At 44.6% G+C, this 16601-nt stretch overlaps 3 protein-coding genes across 5 annotated transcripts; 2 read left to right on the top strand and 1 right to left on the bottom strand.

Moving 5' to 3' along the window:
• The first annotated feature begins 1392 nt into the window (after nt 1-1392).
• LOC147796287 (actin, cytoplasmic-like) lies at nt 1393-6012 on the top strand. Its single transcript, XM_087148110.1, has 5 exons — nt 1393-1525; nt 3947-4109; nt 4229-4468; nt 4591-4837; nt 4963-6012. Exons 2-5 carry the CDS (start codon nt 3984-3986, stop codon nt 5478-5480), a joined length of 1131 nt encoding a protein of 376 aa, XP_087004236.1. The 5' UTR covers nt 1393-1525; nt 3947-3983; the 3' UTR covers nt 5481-6012.
• Nucleotides 6013-6741: 729 nt separating this feature from the next.
• On the top strand, nt 6742-8998 carry LOC110982572 (actin-15B-like). The gene is made up of 4 exons (XM_087148111.1): nt 6742-7102; nt 7468-7707; nt 7939-8185; nt 8293-8998. The coding sequence occupies exons 1-4, from the start codon at nt 6977-6979 to the stop codon at nt 8808-8810; spliced, it is 1131 nt and encodes a 376-aa protein (XP_087004237.1). The 5' UTR covers nt 6742-6976; the 3' UTR covers nt 8811-8998.
• A 1082-nt stretch (nt 8999-10080) lies between these two features.
• Nucleotides 10081-15235, bottom strand: LOC110982570 (uncharacterized). 3 transcript variants are annotated; one of them, XM_022241069.2, is made up of 6 exons: nt 15041-15235; nt 14066-14237; nt 13144-13401; nt 12297-12540; nt 11776-11894; nt 10081-11225 (listed from the first exon to the last, which is right to left on the bottom strand). In XM_022241069.2, exons 2-6 carry the CDS (start codon nt 14180-14182, stop codon nt 10827-10829), a joined length of 1137 nt encoding a protein of 378 aa, XP_022096761.2. In that variant the 5' UTR covers nt 14183-14237; nt 15041-15235; the 3' UTR covers nt 10081-10826. The 3 variants fall into 3 exon arrangements, with proteins under 3 accessions (XP_022096761.2, XP_022096763.2, XP_022096764.2); XM_022241071.2 differs by having other exon boundaries at nt 14066-14222; XM_022241072.2 differs by having other exon boundaries at nt 14066-14212.
• Between the last annotated feature and the right edge of the window lie 1366 nt (nt 15236-16601).

The following is a 16601-nucleotide window of genomic DNA, read 5'->3' as shown; positions in this document are numbered from 1 at the left end:
ATTGTGAAGGTTGATGAGCACGTTTTCAATTCATTAAGAGACGGGCGCATGATAGTCAAATCATTGCGCAAGCCTTCTTCGATCAGAGCCAGCTGTTTGGTTTTCCTGGTTATGCGTGACCTCGGAATATCCTGCCCTAATAAGGCATCAAAGCCCCACCGAAACAATCTATTGAGATCATATTTTTGAATAACCACACCCAAATATTTACCTACCTAAGCTCCGCCCACGGTTTGAAATCATGACCAATTTTGGACATGCTTGCGTGCACGACCGATTCAATTTACGAGGAGGGTCGTTCAATGCACCTTGGGACTCTTTCCCTACCCTGGGTGTTTGGCAACGGACCAGAAATTACTTATTTACTCATGAAAATAAGCAAAGTGCGAACGTCAGCGTAGTACCGTGGCGCTGGGAAAAAGACAAGTCTTTCCATGGGGGCATTGGACTGATTGGGTGGCACAAATTGACAAGATAATTTCTCAATCCACCATGACCAACAGTAATGTTACTGTGAAAACCTATCATTTTGCACCAAGCATGGCAGACACGAAACTGAGGCAAATAAACATGCGAAGAATATCAGTGCACCGTTTACTACAGGGGTTCCGTAAATATGCTGCCATTTTCAAGAAAATTGGACCTGTGTTTTGAAACAAAACCTGAGAAAAATTCCCAAACATGTTCAATCCTTCTCTAGGCCGTATTCTGTTGGTTTCACTGAAATACAGTCATAGTTGAGGAAAGTACAAATATCCGAAGACGGAACCAACGATGGGCCTAAAGCCGTGCGTGCCGACTTCCGAAGCAGGTTTCAAATAATTTCTTTGAGGAGGGAGGAGGGTTAACCTTATTTTCGGCAATCTGACCCAGCCCAATCCAGCAGACTCGCATTTCAGGTATGCCATTCCGTAGGAGGAAAGGCTACTAGTTTGTAGCTTTTCTCAAAATACTGTTCAGAAATGAAAACGAGTTCACTTCACCCCTTGTTGGTGTGGGAATTTGTTTGAAACCAGTTGCAACATTTTGCAGCTAGTTCTAAAGCCTTTCTGAAACATCGAACCTGTTAAATTAAAACAACCTTGGCGTGCGATCTATCATATTAATTTCCTCGGAATTAAATGTCTTTTAACTGTACTTAATACAGCAATTAATTCAGGATAATTATTTTAGATTTCACTATCGCGTGAGTGTTGGACTTTAAAGTTCGCTGCTGTAAATGATTGACAGTCCTCGACCTGTTTTGATGGCACTGCGTTTTCCGAGGCCAAGGTGTAATCATATATTCTTTCCGTCTTCGAGATTAGAAAAAAATGGCCTTATCGCTGACACGAGTGGGCGTCACCCAGGCAACATATGCAAATCGGCACTGCGACGATTTCCATATTTGGCTATACGAAAGCAGAGCGGTCGCTAGGGAGGCCAGCCAATATGAGCTCTAGTTTTGCGGCTGCGCCTCGCACACCGCAGCGGGACTCCAGCGAGTAAACAGGTGGTTGTTCCTGCCCACAAAAGGCAGTTTCGGGTGAGTAGGTGTTTTGTTGATTTTTCTTTTGAAATTTGCCTTAATTTAGGTATTTGCTTTTCGAGAGAATGTCAAGTATAGGTTTGTACAAAGTCAACAAAGTTTGGAACAAATAAGGTTCTCTGAGGTCTCTGTTGTCACGCGAGATGATGTTAAATTTAATGCATTGTGCAATGCCGTGCACAATAAAATAGATCGATACGGGCAAAACCGAAACTTCTCCCATGAACTAAAATAGGAAATTCTCGAACTGTATTTTGTGCTCAGGCTGAGTTGCCAAACTGCAGGGCCGGCTACTTTCGTTGGTTAAATTGGATTGAAATCAGCTTGTCAACCCCCTCCCCTCTGCTGAAATGTCTTGGCCGTATCTTGAAGTTAGGATGAAATGAATTCATTTTACTTAACGCTTGTGACGATGAAAATGAAGCACACATCGAAATACGAGCATTTGCGTTTTGTCTTTTGTGTTTCTTGGGTCCAATATTAATACAAGAGGACCCCCATGTCCACAGCTGAATACCGCTGTTTGGCATTGAAACAATTCTTTTCGATTCACATAGAAACATCGCCACCCACGAGCAGTGGCATTCGCCCAAATGGCCGCCTGATCTATGCTTCCGTTATTGCGCTCCGAGATAACAGCGAAAACCTGCTTAATGATTAAAGATCGCGTGCCATGCCACGCTCATTTCACAAAATCAGACCAGCCTCTGTCGGCGTAATGACGCTGTACATAAACATGCCATGGTTTAAAAACCAGCAACTTGAAGGAATACGCTTGTGTTCGTGGACGGCATAGGAGCAGCGCATTGCCCGTTGGCGAATGTACGTCCCTCCGGGGAGCCTAAAATATGACTCACAGAGCATCCGAGAAGCCCCTACAAGATGACAGATGGTTTCCAGGGATCTGTCCCGATACTGACTCATAAAAAGAACTAAATGTTTACAATGGGGTCGATGTAAAGAAATTCGAGACAAAAGGAAACCTAGCCAGCACCTATACCTACATGAGACAAAAAATAGACTTGTTTTATTTGTGAAATAATGTTTGGCCCAAATAAAAGCTAAAATTGAAGTGCGTCTAGCTAAACGTTAAAACTGACATATTCCCCTCCCTTTTTTCAGTGCTAGCCTGTCATGAACAAAACTAACCTGGTAAAACTATCCCAAATATGAAAAATCATCTCTAAAAACATACAGACATGAATGAATGAATTAATAAATAAGCAGGTGGTAAAATGAGTCGGGCCGTAACTTCGAACATTATCAGTTTTCTTGAGGTTTCAGTCCGACCTCGGGCGACATCGCAAATTATTGAGGGGAAAAAAAAACAACTAGAGCTATAAATCATTCATCGTAGCGCTACAGACATAACATTCTTTCAGCTTGACTGGAATAACGGAACGATTGAAAATATTGCGGGTACAGCATATAATTATGCATGCAGCCCGCGAGAGAAGGTTTTGTTCAGAAAAAAAGTCAGGACATTTTTGCGCGGTAATTAAGAAACTGCGCATTGCATTCACAAAGATTATCAATCTCGTGAAATGCTTATATATATATTTTTTATACCACCTGCCGGTGTTGTGACATCTTCAATTTTCCAGAACTGGTTTAGACAAAGCGGTATTATTTTCCTCCTGTTCTGAGGCACCGCCGAGGAAATAGTAGTTTTCCTGAATTGAAATGGGTAATTACCGCAGGTCTGGTTGTGGAGATGAACAGCGGAACAGAAAAATTTTGGACAATGAGATTGAGACAAGCGGGCGATTAACTCGATTTTGTGTCCGGTCAAGGCTGCCAGCGCTGTTGTGTTAAAATCGTCCTCCGCGTGTTCTGCTTTCCAATTTCCTTGAATTACCTTCAGACCAGTCTTTGTTTTAGTCTCCTTCCCATCAGTAATCCATTTTCCTTCCTGTTTCAAAAACAACCAATAAATCATCGACCTCAAAGCCGACAGCTTCTTCACGTTGATACTCTGTATGTCTCGGGGGAGGAAGTTCAATAAAGGGAAAAGCCTAAATGAAAAAAAAGAGGGAAAGTACGGTTGGCCAGTATTTTGTACATTTTAAAAGAGTGATTTTTTTTCAAAACATTATCTTCCTGAAAGAAAAAAAACGAGCAACTACAAAAAAAACCACAACCCCGAAATGAAACGGCTTCATAGTACCATGAATCCCATTTCTTAACAAATCTTTTAAACAATTTTTCCTGAAGATAAATAACAGTTGGGAGTCTTGTAAAAGCCACGTTTTCGTGTTTTAACAGAATGACGAGAAGCCACTTTTAAATTAAATTCGTGACTGTGTGTGTACATTAAACTCTCTGCGATTCCTCGTTTCACGGACTAACTGTACTGCATCGTTTCCAGTGATAGTCCCTCCACAATTTCATTTCTTTCGCTTGTTATGTTTCTTGCAGATAACCTTCACAGCCAGAACAAACAACGAAAAACGTCATGTGCGACGACGACGTTGCAGCCCTTGTGATCGACAATGGCTCCGGTATGTGCAAGGCTGGCTTCGCCGGAGACGATGCTCCAAGAGCCGTGTTCCCCTCCATCGTGGGAAGACCACGCCACCAGGTAAATTTCCTGGTCAAATCATATCACATCAATAACAATATGCGTCTGTTGGGTGTGTTGTCTTGAAATGTCGCTAAAGCAAATCTGTGGCATTTTATTTTATTTTTTTTATTGTTCAGGGTGTTATGGTTGGCATGGGACAGAAAGACAGCTACGTTGGAGATGAAGCCCAGAGCAAGAGAGGTATCCTGACTCTCAAGTATCCCATTGAGCACGGTATTGTCACTAACTGGGACGATATGGAGAAGATCTGGCATCACACCTTCTACAACGAGCTGCGTGTGGCACCAGAAGAGCACCCTGTGCTGCTGACTGAAGCTCCCCTGAACCCCAAGGCCAACAGGGAAAAGATGACACAGGTGAATAACTTCACATCATTTCAGTATCTGTATTTAATGGTAACGTTAAGTGTTTCTCGAATTATGTCAGTCTTTTGAAATGTCAGTTCTGACTGCAGTTTATTTGCCTCTTTTAATTCCAGATTATGTTCGAGACCTTCAACACACCCGCCATGTACGTTGCCATCCAGGCCGTGCTGTCTCTGTACGCCTCTGGCCGTACCACCGGAATCGTGTTCGACTCTGGTGACGGTGTGTCCCACACTGTGCCCATCTACGAGGGCTATGCCCTGCCCCACGCCATCCTCCGCCTGGACTTGGCCGGCCGTGACTTGACTGACTACCTGATGAAGATCCTCACAGAGCGTGGCTACTCTTTCACCACCACTGGTAAGTTACTGTCATTTCGTCTCTATGTTTGAGGCATAAGTCCATTAAGTCAGCACTAGGCGTTTGTCTGAAGTGATTGTCAAAACTCTTAAGTATATGTTGATATTTCTTTCTGGTTCTTGCAGCCGAGCGTGAAATCGTTCGTGACATCAAGGAGAAGCTGTGCTACGTTGCCCTGGACTTCGAGCAGGAGATGCACACGGCTGCCTCTAGTTCCTCCCTGGAGAAGAGCTACGAGCTCCCCGACGGTCAGGTCATCACCATCGGCAACGAGCGGTTCCGTTCTCCAGAAGCCATGTTCCAGCCCGCCTTTCTGGGCATGGAGAGCTCTGGCATCCACGAGACCACGTACAACAGCATCATGAAGTGCGACGTGGACATCCGTAAGGATCTCTACGCCAACACCGTGCTGTCTGGTGGCTCCACCATGTTCCCCGGCATCGCCGACAGGATGCAGAAGGAGGTGACGGCACTGGCTCCGCCCACCATGAAGATCAAGATCATCGCTCCCCCAGAGAGGAAGTACTCTGTATGGATCGGTGGCTCCATCCTTGCCTCTCTGTCCACCTTCCAACAGATGTGGATCAGCAAGCAGGAGTATGACGAGTCTGGCCCCAGCATCGTGCACCGCAAATGCTTCTAGGAGGCGAACTTTGAACTCGAAATATCACATTGGCCTTCAGTCTGGCTTTCTTTCAAAACCTATAAGACTGTGAAAAACTGTATGACTGTGGAGACAACACGTGTCCTTTTTGACAGCTTAATCAACAAAAGAACAAATTCATCACGATTTTACCTTTTGGTCCAGGGTATCTGTAATTTGCTCTGTTATTCAGCAGAATGAACTCAACGAATGATTGAGTAAAAGCATAACGTCAATATCTGAGGCCATATTCAAATCATATATTGTATTCACGGACGAATGTGTTGAGTGCTGCTGGGTTTATGCCAACATGGGTGAAATACTTGGGTGGATAGAAAGTAAAACTTGTTTCTTTGGGTAAAGATAATTTCCTATTCCATGGTAACGTTTTCTTGCGATTGGGTGAGTATTACACTACTTCCTTTGTTTGAAACGACAAATTGATTCCTACAACACTTACGTATTCACAAGTACATTATACCATATTACATGTGTTTTAAACTTCTATAAATGTACGAAAGTCATAAAGAAAGGTCTTGGTGTGTGTGTCGGTTTTGTGGACGCTGGGAACTGGTCACACTGAGAAAGAGAAGTTTTCCTAAGAGAATAGTGTTTTATTTACCCCCGAATAGTTTAAACCATCTAAGACACCTCTACAACATCAAATGTTTGCCAACTTTGAGCCCCAGACATTGAGCTATATAATTCGGCTTCTTTTTGTGTTCAGGAAATTCCTGATGTACTTATTAGCTCCGACGAAGAGCGTCTAATACCCACTTTACCCTTTGACCAGAGACGTTTGTATAACCTGTCTAGGATAGCCAGTCTTGAGAGGCGACTAGTCTTCAAGCCTCATAGCGATTAACCTGTTGACATGTCAGCCCTCCATTTGCAAGAAAATCTTTCAGAGCCACTATCATAGTCTTTATTCAAGTCGAGCTTCCTCAGCGCGTTGTGTAAAAAAAAAGAGTTTCGCTGATCAGAGGGAAGTGAAATCAAAGCCGTTTTGGAACGATTACCTTGTAAACTACGGACGTTTCTTGAATCAACCATTAACAAGTATTGCCTGGAACCTTTTTGAAGCATCGTGATCTAGTTTGTGTAAACAAGATGATCGTAGCAATGAAATCATTACACTCTGAAATTGGTCTTTTTGCAGTGCTATAAATTCTCACAATACTTAATCGTGATTTTATCAAATTGATCATTGGACTTTGCAATTCATTCCAGCAAAATTATCCAGAGTCTTCGACCTGTTTGGGTCGAAAAGGTGGGCCAATATTCCACAGGTACTTGGCACAAGTATGGCGGCTGACATTCGAACCAGCATAACGGACGTTTCTTTCCGCTATGGTTCTGAAACAGACAGGCTTCGCGACGGGCCGTAACCATTTCAGTTTCACGTGCTCGGTAAATGTTGTGTAGATACACTTGCGCTCAGCATACAAAAACAATAACTACAGCGACAGCAGCAACAACAGACATCTCAGACCGACATGTGCGACGACGACGTTGCTGCCCTTGTAATCGACAACGGCTCCGGTATGTGCAAGGCCGGGTTCGCCGGAGACGATGCCCCAAGAGCCGTGTTCCCCTCCATCGTGGGAAGACCACTGCACCAGGCAAATATCACGTTAACTATTCTCATCAAAAGTAGGATGCCTCTAAAAATGAGACACACGCATACATACGAGTGTGGACTCGTGAACAAAAGATGTCCACGCGATGCAGGAAGGGAAGATGTCCTGAAGACTTACCCACGCCCACAGGACGTTTTCTCTTCCCTGAAAAAGAGATACAGGGATATTTAGGGTTAGGGTTGTCGTCTAAAAAGGAAGAGGGACGGTTAAGGGTGCCATACAAAGATAGCTTTAAATAGTCTTCATGGTTCAAGAAAATGACTATTTTTCTTAACAGCACGAAAACGTAGCAGCTTTGGTTTGGTTAAGTTTCTTTTATAGATTTTACCCTTTTCGTTGATAATAAGCCTGTCATGGTTGGCATGGGACTAAAGGACAGATACGTTGGAGATGAAGCCCAGAGCAAGAGAGGTATCCTGTCCATCAAATACCCTATTGAGCACGGTATCGTCACTAACTGGGACGATATGGAGAAGATCTGGCATCACACCTTCTACAACGAGCTGCGTGTGGGACCAGACGAGTACCCCGTGCTGCTGACTGAAGCTCCTCTCAACCCAAAGGCCAACAGGGAAAAGATGGCACAGGTAATTTTCTGAAAACTGCAGGGAGGAAATATTTTCGCCAGAACCCCAAAACGAACATATCATGCCTCCATTAGTTTAAATGGATATATGGCTGCATCTGAATATGTTGTCTAGAGCTAGGTCTAGGTCTTTGCTCCATTGGAAATGCGTGGAGACGCGCAGACAATAGACCTAGCCGTAGCTCTGGAAGCCCGTTTCGGACACGGCCTAACTCTCCTCCTGTCTCAACAGACCATGTTTGAGACCTTCAACACACCCGCCATGTACGTTGCCATCCAGGCCGTGCTGTCTCTGTACGCCTCTGGCCGTACCACCGGAATCGTGTTCGACTCTGGTGACGGTGTGTCCCACACTGTGCCCATCTACGAGGGCTATGCCCTGCCCCACGCCATCTTCCGTCTGGACTTTGCTGGTGGTGAATTGACCGACTACCTGATGAAGATTCTCACAGAGCGCAGCTATCGTCTCTTCACAACTGGTTAGTTCTGTTTTAAGGGCAAATAGGACATAATACGGGGAAACTCAGTACAAAAAAGCAGTCTGTTTGAAATTACTGTTTTGGGATTCTTATTTTTTTTCTTGCAGCCGAACGGGAAATTGTTCGTGAAATCAAGGAGAAGCTGTGCTATGTTGCAGTGGATTTTGAGCAGGAGATGCAGACCGCTGCTTCCAGTTCATCTCTGGAGCAGAGCCATAAGCTCCCTGACGGACAGGTCATCACCATCGGCAACGAGCGGTTCCGCACGCCGGAAGCCCTGTTCCAGCCCGCCCTCCTTGGCGAGGAGTTCCCTGGCATCGACGGGACCATATACAACAGCATCATGAAGTGCGCCTTGGACATCCGTAGGGATCTGTTCACCAGCATCGTGTTGTCTGGAGGCTCCACCATGTTCCCCGGCATCGCCGACAGGATGCAGAAGGAAATCACGGCCCTGGCCCCGCCCGACGTGGAGATCAAGATCATCACTCCCCCAGAGAGGAAGTACTCTGTATGGATTGGTGGCTCCATCCTTGCCTCTCTGTCCACCTTTCAACAGATGTGGATCAGCAAGCAGGAGTATGACGAGTCTGGGCCCAGCATCGTGCACTGCAAATGCTTCTAGGAGGCGAACTATGAACTCGAAAAAGACGGTTTTTTCATCATCATTTAAGTGGCTTCCAGACACGAACTCTTGATTTCTTAATTCAAAAACCTTTAAGACTGGAAAGTAAGCAAATAACTGTATGTGAGTTGGGGCATTCCAATGAATAAATTAAGTGTTGGGATATAAAGCTCGATCCCAGGAATCCACCTTTTATTCAGAATTCGAAATTGTTGCCTGAGCAAGTTGTGACGTTAAAAAAGAGGAGCTCATAGTGGTATCGGTGTCCTACGTCGAATTTAAACAGTTACTGCATTCAAGATGGCTGTGCTGAATGCAGATGTGATCTCTTAACCATGAATTTTTCTTAGAAGCTTACTTTGTGGAATTGCTGCCCCTTGAAAATACCACTTGACATCACTCTTTTTATTGGTTGCTTTCATTGAAAAGCGCACCTTTCAAACATTTAACAGCTCCCGTGTTTTCCTGAGAAATGAAGACGCTGTTACTTGTTCATGTAGGAGGAGTTCTCCTCAAACAGTGAACCTGGATTTTTTTCATTTGAATATGTTTATGAGAAAGCTTTGCTGGCTTGGCTACATGTCAAAAGCTAACAACGAATCTTCAAAACAAGCACAATTTTATGACAGCAAACTTTCCAAATTCTAGCAAATTGAAGTGCAGAAAAAGCTTTTACACTGATGACTGCTTCCCTTGGATGACATCAGTCTTTACTCATATAATATGTGCAGATTGTCATTAGCATAAAATCCAACGAACATCAGAATGGCCTTAAACGGTACAACCAACATGATAAAGGAAGCATTATTCCCCCTTTAAACGTGGAGGAACCGGAGAAAACGAGGCATCCACAAATTGTGTTTCCATTTAACATTTAGGCTAAACCACAGAAAATTTCAAACTGAAAACGACGGATGAAAATCTGCGATTATCTCTCTGAGATAAAAAAAAATGGGAAGTTATAGTTTTGACGACACACAAGAGCTTGCCACCGATCACATCCTGGGATGAAGAGACGAGTATCGTTCCATCATCCAGCCAACTGCTGTGTAACTTTGCCGCGACCTATAACGCACAAAGTGTTGGTTAAAATGAATTTACCATTCTTAAGCATGAAACAAACGGAGAAGGATGCATGAGTAAATTCACAAAAAATACAACCAATCCAAAAGGCGCTGTTTTTTAGAGACAGACAAAAATCTCAAAATGTCCAAACAGTTAACAAATGCACAGAATTGGATTTCATTGACAAAGAGAACATCCAATGATCTACCGAACCTTTGGAGATATTTACTGCAAAATACTCCATCATTTATTATAAGATGCAGTAGGAAAACGTACACATGTACAATTATTATTATTGTAACGTGTCAAATAATATTTCTATACAACTGAACCGTAGGTACTATCTGGACGATATATAAACAGTCTTTCATTCCGTAATATACTTTGCTGATAGGATATCGGATTTCTCAGTGTTAACTTTTACAAGAGATTTTCATTTGGCATCCACAGACATTTTATACCCTTTCCTTTAATACATAGTCTCTTAAATGTACATCAGAAGTGTGCGTAAGAAATTGTACAAAAGACTCCAACTTCGGAAGCTGGGTGACTTTTCCAGAATCTCCTCTTCTTTCTCATTTTTAGCGTCTTTTACTTTAATGAGTTCAGTCTCGTGGTTGAGATCTTTAAAGCTCAATGCAGCTCCACTTTCCTCGGTTAAAACCTCCTCTCGTGTGATATGAGACAGTGGCGCACTCAGGACTCGTCGGGGGGAGGGGCTCGAACCTGAAATTACACCCAAAATAGCTCGTTATGCTCAAGCCCCACCCCGAGCTCCACTCCCACCCCACCCCCGGTTTCGCCACAAGGAGACTAGGATGTACGACTTTATCAAAGCTAGTAGTTTTAAGATGTTTGTTTGAAATTGCTTGTGGTGCTCGAGATGGAATGCATAATCTCAAACGAAGCCTTTGTTTGGGAAAGGCAGTTGAGGTCGCGGTTGGTGCCCGATTAGTTCTTGAATTTCTTTATCACAAACTCCGCGCCGTGTTCCTGGTACTCCTGCCTGCTGACGGGCAACTCTGGGTAGCCCTCCCACTCTGCCAACAGGGCGCCGCCCAGCCACGCCGACCACGCCCTCATGGGCGGGGTCAGCACCCGTACCTCTGCCCCGTGCCCCGCTAGCAGTGCCTTCGCCTCCAGCTTCAGGCGGTCAGACAGGTTGGTTGTCAGGGTGGAGCCGCCGGCGGTGACAATGGCCCCGCGGAGCGGCACTCGGGCCGACTCGGCGCAGAGCTCTAGGCTCCGGTGGGCCATCTCGTGGAGGCCTGGGGAATCCACCGCGCCCAGGAGGGAGGGTTGGAACAGGGGCTCCGTACATCGGAAACGCTCCGTTCCGACGGAGATAACCTAAACAAGAGATGTAAAACTGTGTAATGTAGATGATTGGGTGAGAAACACTAGATGAGGGGCGTGTCTCCCCCTTGCAACGATGGGCCATTGTCTGGATCGAATTCAGACTGATACACGCTGGTAATAAAAGTATCCAAACACATCAACCAATCCTGTGACGTGAGTTCTCATATCAGCACGGACCCCATCTAAGGAAATCTGCACCCACAATGCCTTCGAACCGACTGAAGCCACGTGCTGATGGCCATTTTACCGTGCCAAATACAAAGGTGATGGTTGGCTCGCTTGCCATTTTAACTACTGATGCCACGAACGAATTTGGTTAATAATGGTCAGCAAGCTTTGGTGTTAGCTTTGCATTCTGCACGGTAAGATGGCTGCCGGTGGCTTCATATGAAATCCGTGTGCTGATAAAAGGCAGTATACTGGTCCAGATTCTTTATATGAAGTCCGTGGCGATGGTGGTGAAGTCAGCGACGCGCATGTATGACAAAGTCACTTGCGAACGAAGGGGGGGAAAATAATGAGACTTGAACTGACACCTTACCTGCCCGTCTGGCAAGGTGTAATCTTTGGTCGCCGACCCTGCAAACTTGAACTCTCCCTCATAGTCGCAGGCCACGTAGCTCAGTTTCTCCTTGATGGCCATGGCAATCTCGCGATCAGCTGGATTGGGCGAGATTGAGCGAGATTTTGTGATATGTTTGTGTTACTTTTCTCCACCCTCGCTCTTAAGACATTATAGGTTCGTCACAGTGGCGTGGCTGAAGTGCAAGACAATATTGATCAAGTACCAACTCGCGCTTGGTCCATGCTTTGTGACAACTTTTTCACTTCAGTCGGCGAAGGGTCGTAAACAGTAAAGCAGACAACTGCAGATTACCCCCCGAGCCAATACGTCGCCGATTACTAGTCACAATCAATACAATGCCATTGTAAGCTGTTTCCCATTTGATAATCGATGGTTCAATCTGTTTTGCGATAGGTTAAAAAAGGTGAAAAATTAAGGGTGATTAAAAACAAAGAAGGAAGAACTGAGCCTTAATACAAAATATCTTTCAGACTCACCTATCGAGATGTCCTCTCGCTCGTTCAGAAACTTCATCAAGAGATCTGTCATCTGTCGGCCGGCCACCACGTCGGAGGTCACGATCGCTTCATGAACGACGGCGCCGTCTACGACGGGGACGGTACTGGCCATGCTGTCTCCCACGTCCACCACCAGGCCCGTGGTTCGGTCTAGGCTGATGAGGGCCAGGAATTGCTGCAGGGCCATGTAGAACGAGGGCACTTTGTACTTCTCGAACATGATCTGCAAACAGACCAAAATAAAATGGTGCGAACGTATAAAAGGAAGGCATGTAAAATACATGGACGTAAATGTCTTCACAACAGATGTGAGAACACTGGTAGCAGAAACGAGTGTTTGTTGCCATTTTAGTTTGGCTATCTTGGGAATGCCAGATTATTTAAGATGAGCCGAAGTTGTTGGTTTAATGAATTAATTTCTCTTACAGAGGAATGACTTTGTTGTCGGGGTTGTAATTGTGTTTGACGCAGTTGTCTTCATTGTTGTTGTTTGTTGTTGCTACTATTGTTTGTTGTGTTTTGCCTCTGGTGTTGTTTTTGTTGAATTGTTTTCGCCGCTGGTATTGTTTTTGGTGAATTGTTTTTGCCAATGGTGTTGTTTTGTTGAACTGTTTGTGGCAATGGTATTGTTTTTGTTGAATTGTTTTGCTTCTGGTATTGTTTTCGTTGAATATTATTTTTGCCAATGTTGTTGTTTTTGTCGAATTGTTTTTGGCGCTGGTATTGTTTTTGTTGAATTTGTTTTGCCGCTGGTGTTGTTTTGTTATTTTGTGTTTGCCGCTGGTACTATTGTTTTGTCGTTTTGTTGTTATTTCGTTGTTGGTACCTCGGCGAGTTTGGCCCTGGACTTAGCCTTCTCTTTCGCCTCCAGGGGGCCATCGGTCAGCAGGACGGGACACTCTTCCAGCGAGTCGCAGCCCAGCACGTCCAGGTAAGAGAACTTCCAGATGTTGCACAGGTCCTCCGTGTTGTCGAACGCGAAGCGGTACTTGTCCACTGGGTAGCTGAGATTTAGCGTGTCTCGGATCTCGTAAGCATCTTCCCCGATCAAGACGTCCGACGCCTCGCTGGTCGAGATTGATCCCTGTGAGGAGCACCATCTTGTACTTGTTTTAATCAAGGTGCAGGATTTTTCAACCAGGAAGGTTGCCTGAGATATTCTGGAGAGTCCTCCAAGGCATACTCTCCCAACCCCCACCCCACGGCAAGACAGTTGAGAAGAGGGTACGGGGCAGAAGTGGTTAAATAGTTCCCGAGATTGATTACACGGAGCATGGCTGCGCCATGGTAGATTCGTTTAGTTATGCACACAACCTTATTTCTAACACTCTGGGTTTTTAGAATGCATTTTTTATCAACCTAGAAGGCTTGATAAAAACGTGAATGTTCTCAGTTCCTCTTTAAACTTAATTGACAACGACAATGGTGTAAAGAGAAGTGGAGAAAATTATTAATGGAACCAATACAACTCGCTTAACTGAAGAAAAACAAAGTCAACGAACACATGCAAAAGTATTACAACAGTTTCCTCTAAATTGTAGCAAGTACTTTTAAGAGAAACCCTGTACAAGTAGGGAAGATGAGACACAAAACACCTAAATATCATGTAGGCCTACAGTAGAATTTCCATTAATAAGAACAACGTTAAAACAACACTGCTACTGAGAAGGAAATTTTAGGACCCAATCTGATAATACACGGTTGCTGTTATGACAAGTTTATCTGCATAGTTCACAGAAGATACTTACCTCTTTCTTACGCCCAACCAGGGTGCGAAAGGACTCCTCCGGCACGTCACGGCCGGAGATCCCCACACGGGTCTGGTAGGCCCCGCAGTCAATCACGATGGTACGCACCGAGCTCATTCTCCGCCTTGTACAGGATACGCTCGACAACTGCGAACAACTCAGAAATCACAGGCTGTGTCCGGGTTACTCGGCTGCGACTGGCTCTAACACGCGCACCTGTCAGGAAACCGCCAGCGAGCGGCTTCCTGCATCTCCCATAAGCACATGTTTCTTTCCATCCGTAGCCAAATAACCAAGACACGACCTTGGACAATTGTTTGTCCAGCTACAATAGTTGATTTTTATACAAAAGCTAACTCCACTTGAACGTACATTGAAATACGCGCTACACTTATTTCACCTTCGCTTCCCACGGGGGGGTGGGAAATTAGATGCATTTCGAGTGTCCTACGGATTCCTAACCTCGTAAGCTGGAACCCACTCAACAATCAACATAATCGTTAAAAAACCAAAGAAACAAACATGGCGTGATACCAGTGATTTGTACATCAACATACAGGTTTGCATTCCAAATGAGTAATTCTGTACAAGAACTATTAGGTGAGTTCGACCGATATCAGCATTTGAATTTAAAACTAGAATATCGTTGCAGTCGAGAGGTCATGCGATTTTTTCACGTGAACAAAACTTGCGTCAGTCTTTGATATCCCTTTCTCGGAAAAAAAGGGTTCCTTGGTCAATGTTTATTGTGCCAACAGATCGTCCGGTTTGTCGAACTTGAGCATGCTGCTTAACATGAAGAGATTCTTTGAAAACATGCCCACGAACTTCGTTTTCAGAGGAAGTTTTGCAAGTGGGATTTTGCCTCGTGGCAGTTCCGTATACTGCCGAAAACAAACAAGCAGTGGAATAGGTGCCATTACGGTATGTGCCTTATTGAACCAGTATTCACGAGAAAATGACCAAGATACTCACATGGAATCTACTCGCCGACCTCCTGGCCAAGTCAACTGCGTGCGTCTCTGTGCTTGTTAAGTATCCCAATTGGGCAAAGTCAGTTCATTCAGAGCTCTTCCGGTTTGCAACGCTAACACAACAATGGCGGAATGGAATAGTCCGGGGAGCAGAAAGTTGACCTGAATTACATGTGAGGCGGCAGACAAACACGGATCTAAAACAAAATGGGTCGCCTTCACATTTCCGCTTGGTTCCCCGTGCTGTAGAGAGCTGTGTAAATTCCATGGACTATTTTCAATTTATAGCTCTGTGGTATGTCCGCGGTCATCTGTGGGCCATACTCAGGCCTACCCTCAATCACGATATTATTGCCAGCAAAATGTAACCCCACAGGCGGCCAAAGTTTGCAGGACTCATCCTTTGAGCTGGTTGGAGGTAGATTTTTTGCCTCAAGTTGTACATTTGCCCCACAAACTGTTCGCATTTGTTTTAATCGATATTTTAACAGCTGCTTGAGATTTCTGGACACTTTGACGGCCAGCCATGGTTTAGTAGCCATCGTGGTAGGCCAACAAAACTGTGACTGGGTGTGTAGAAAGAGATAGAGATCTCTATTCTCTCTGCCGAAGGAGTCATGGTCTCAGTGATGGTAATTAAGCGATCACTGGCATGATCAGTGAGAATGACACAGCTGACGGGATTGATCTTGACGGGGAAGACGGGGCTGCAAGAATGACCATATGAAGCAATATACGAGACGGAGAGAACTCCCCCCTGCTTTGTGTTGGTCACAGTGTCACTAGAATCTGAGGAATTCTTTTCAGACATGGGGGGGGGTTGTAACAATGGTCAAGTGTGTGTAAAGCGATAGGACATGTTGGGGGGGGTACCCCTGGTCTCATTTCTTGCTGGATATAAGAATGACAGTGGATCATTTTTGAACGTCGTCTGAACGAATCCCATCGTACTGATTGGTGGGCCTGATTAAATTTTGATCACGTACCACATTGTTCGTGCTGTAAAATAGTTCAATTTAACGGTCAATATAAACTCCATTACGTTTCGAGTTTCACTTCGTTTGAGAGTTTGATTGTCCGTGTAATGTAGTCCTTCGGTGTGCACGCGTTCAAGGATCGAAGGATCGTTTTATGGAACTTTGATTGGAGTTTTCGTTAACCCTAACTAACTAGGGTGTGTGTAAAATCATGTTAAAATTGGAGGATTCAGGACTGTTAGGTTTAATTAATATAGAGTGGAGTTCTAAGTTTGCACAGCCAACGCGGTCAAGGTTCAACGCTGTGCGACATCCTTCCCGTCCAAACGCACTGTCCGGTAGACCGATGTGGGAGATAGAGATACGGGACTTCATATTTACTTTAAGAGCTTTGCAGATGGTTGTTTTGGTCTCAAAGAACTACAAAAAGTTGACTTGGGCTTTACAATTCCCATCTGAGAGTGCTCATGAGTTGTAAATCTGAGGACATCAAATCTATACGAGGAAAACTGTATAGCATGCTAATCGGGAAAGTCAGAAGTAGTGATCATGAGTCGCTAATTTAATCTAAAGCCCTCGGAGCCG

This window comes from Acanthaster planci, linkage group LG17 (assembly GCF_054643075.1).
Source record: "Acanthaster planci isolate LZ-2023a linkage group LG17, COTS_SCS, whole genome shotgun sequence".
Classification (NCBI taxonomy): domain Eukaryota; kingdom Metazoa; phylum Echinodermata; class Asteroidea; order Valvatida; family Acanthasteridae; genus Acanthaster; species Acanthaster planci.
The sequence above is the reverse complement of the archived record's forward strand: the minus strand, read 5'-3'. Positions and strand labels throughout refer to the sequence as shown.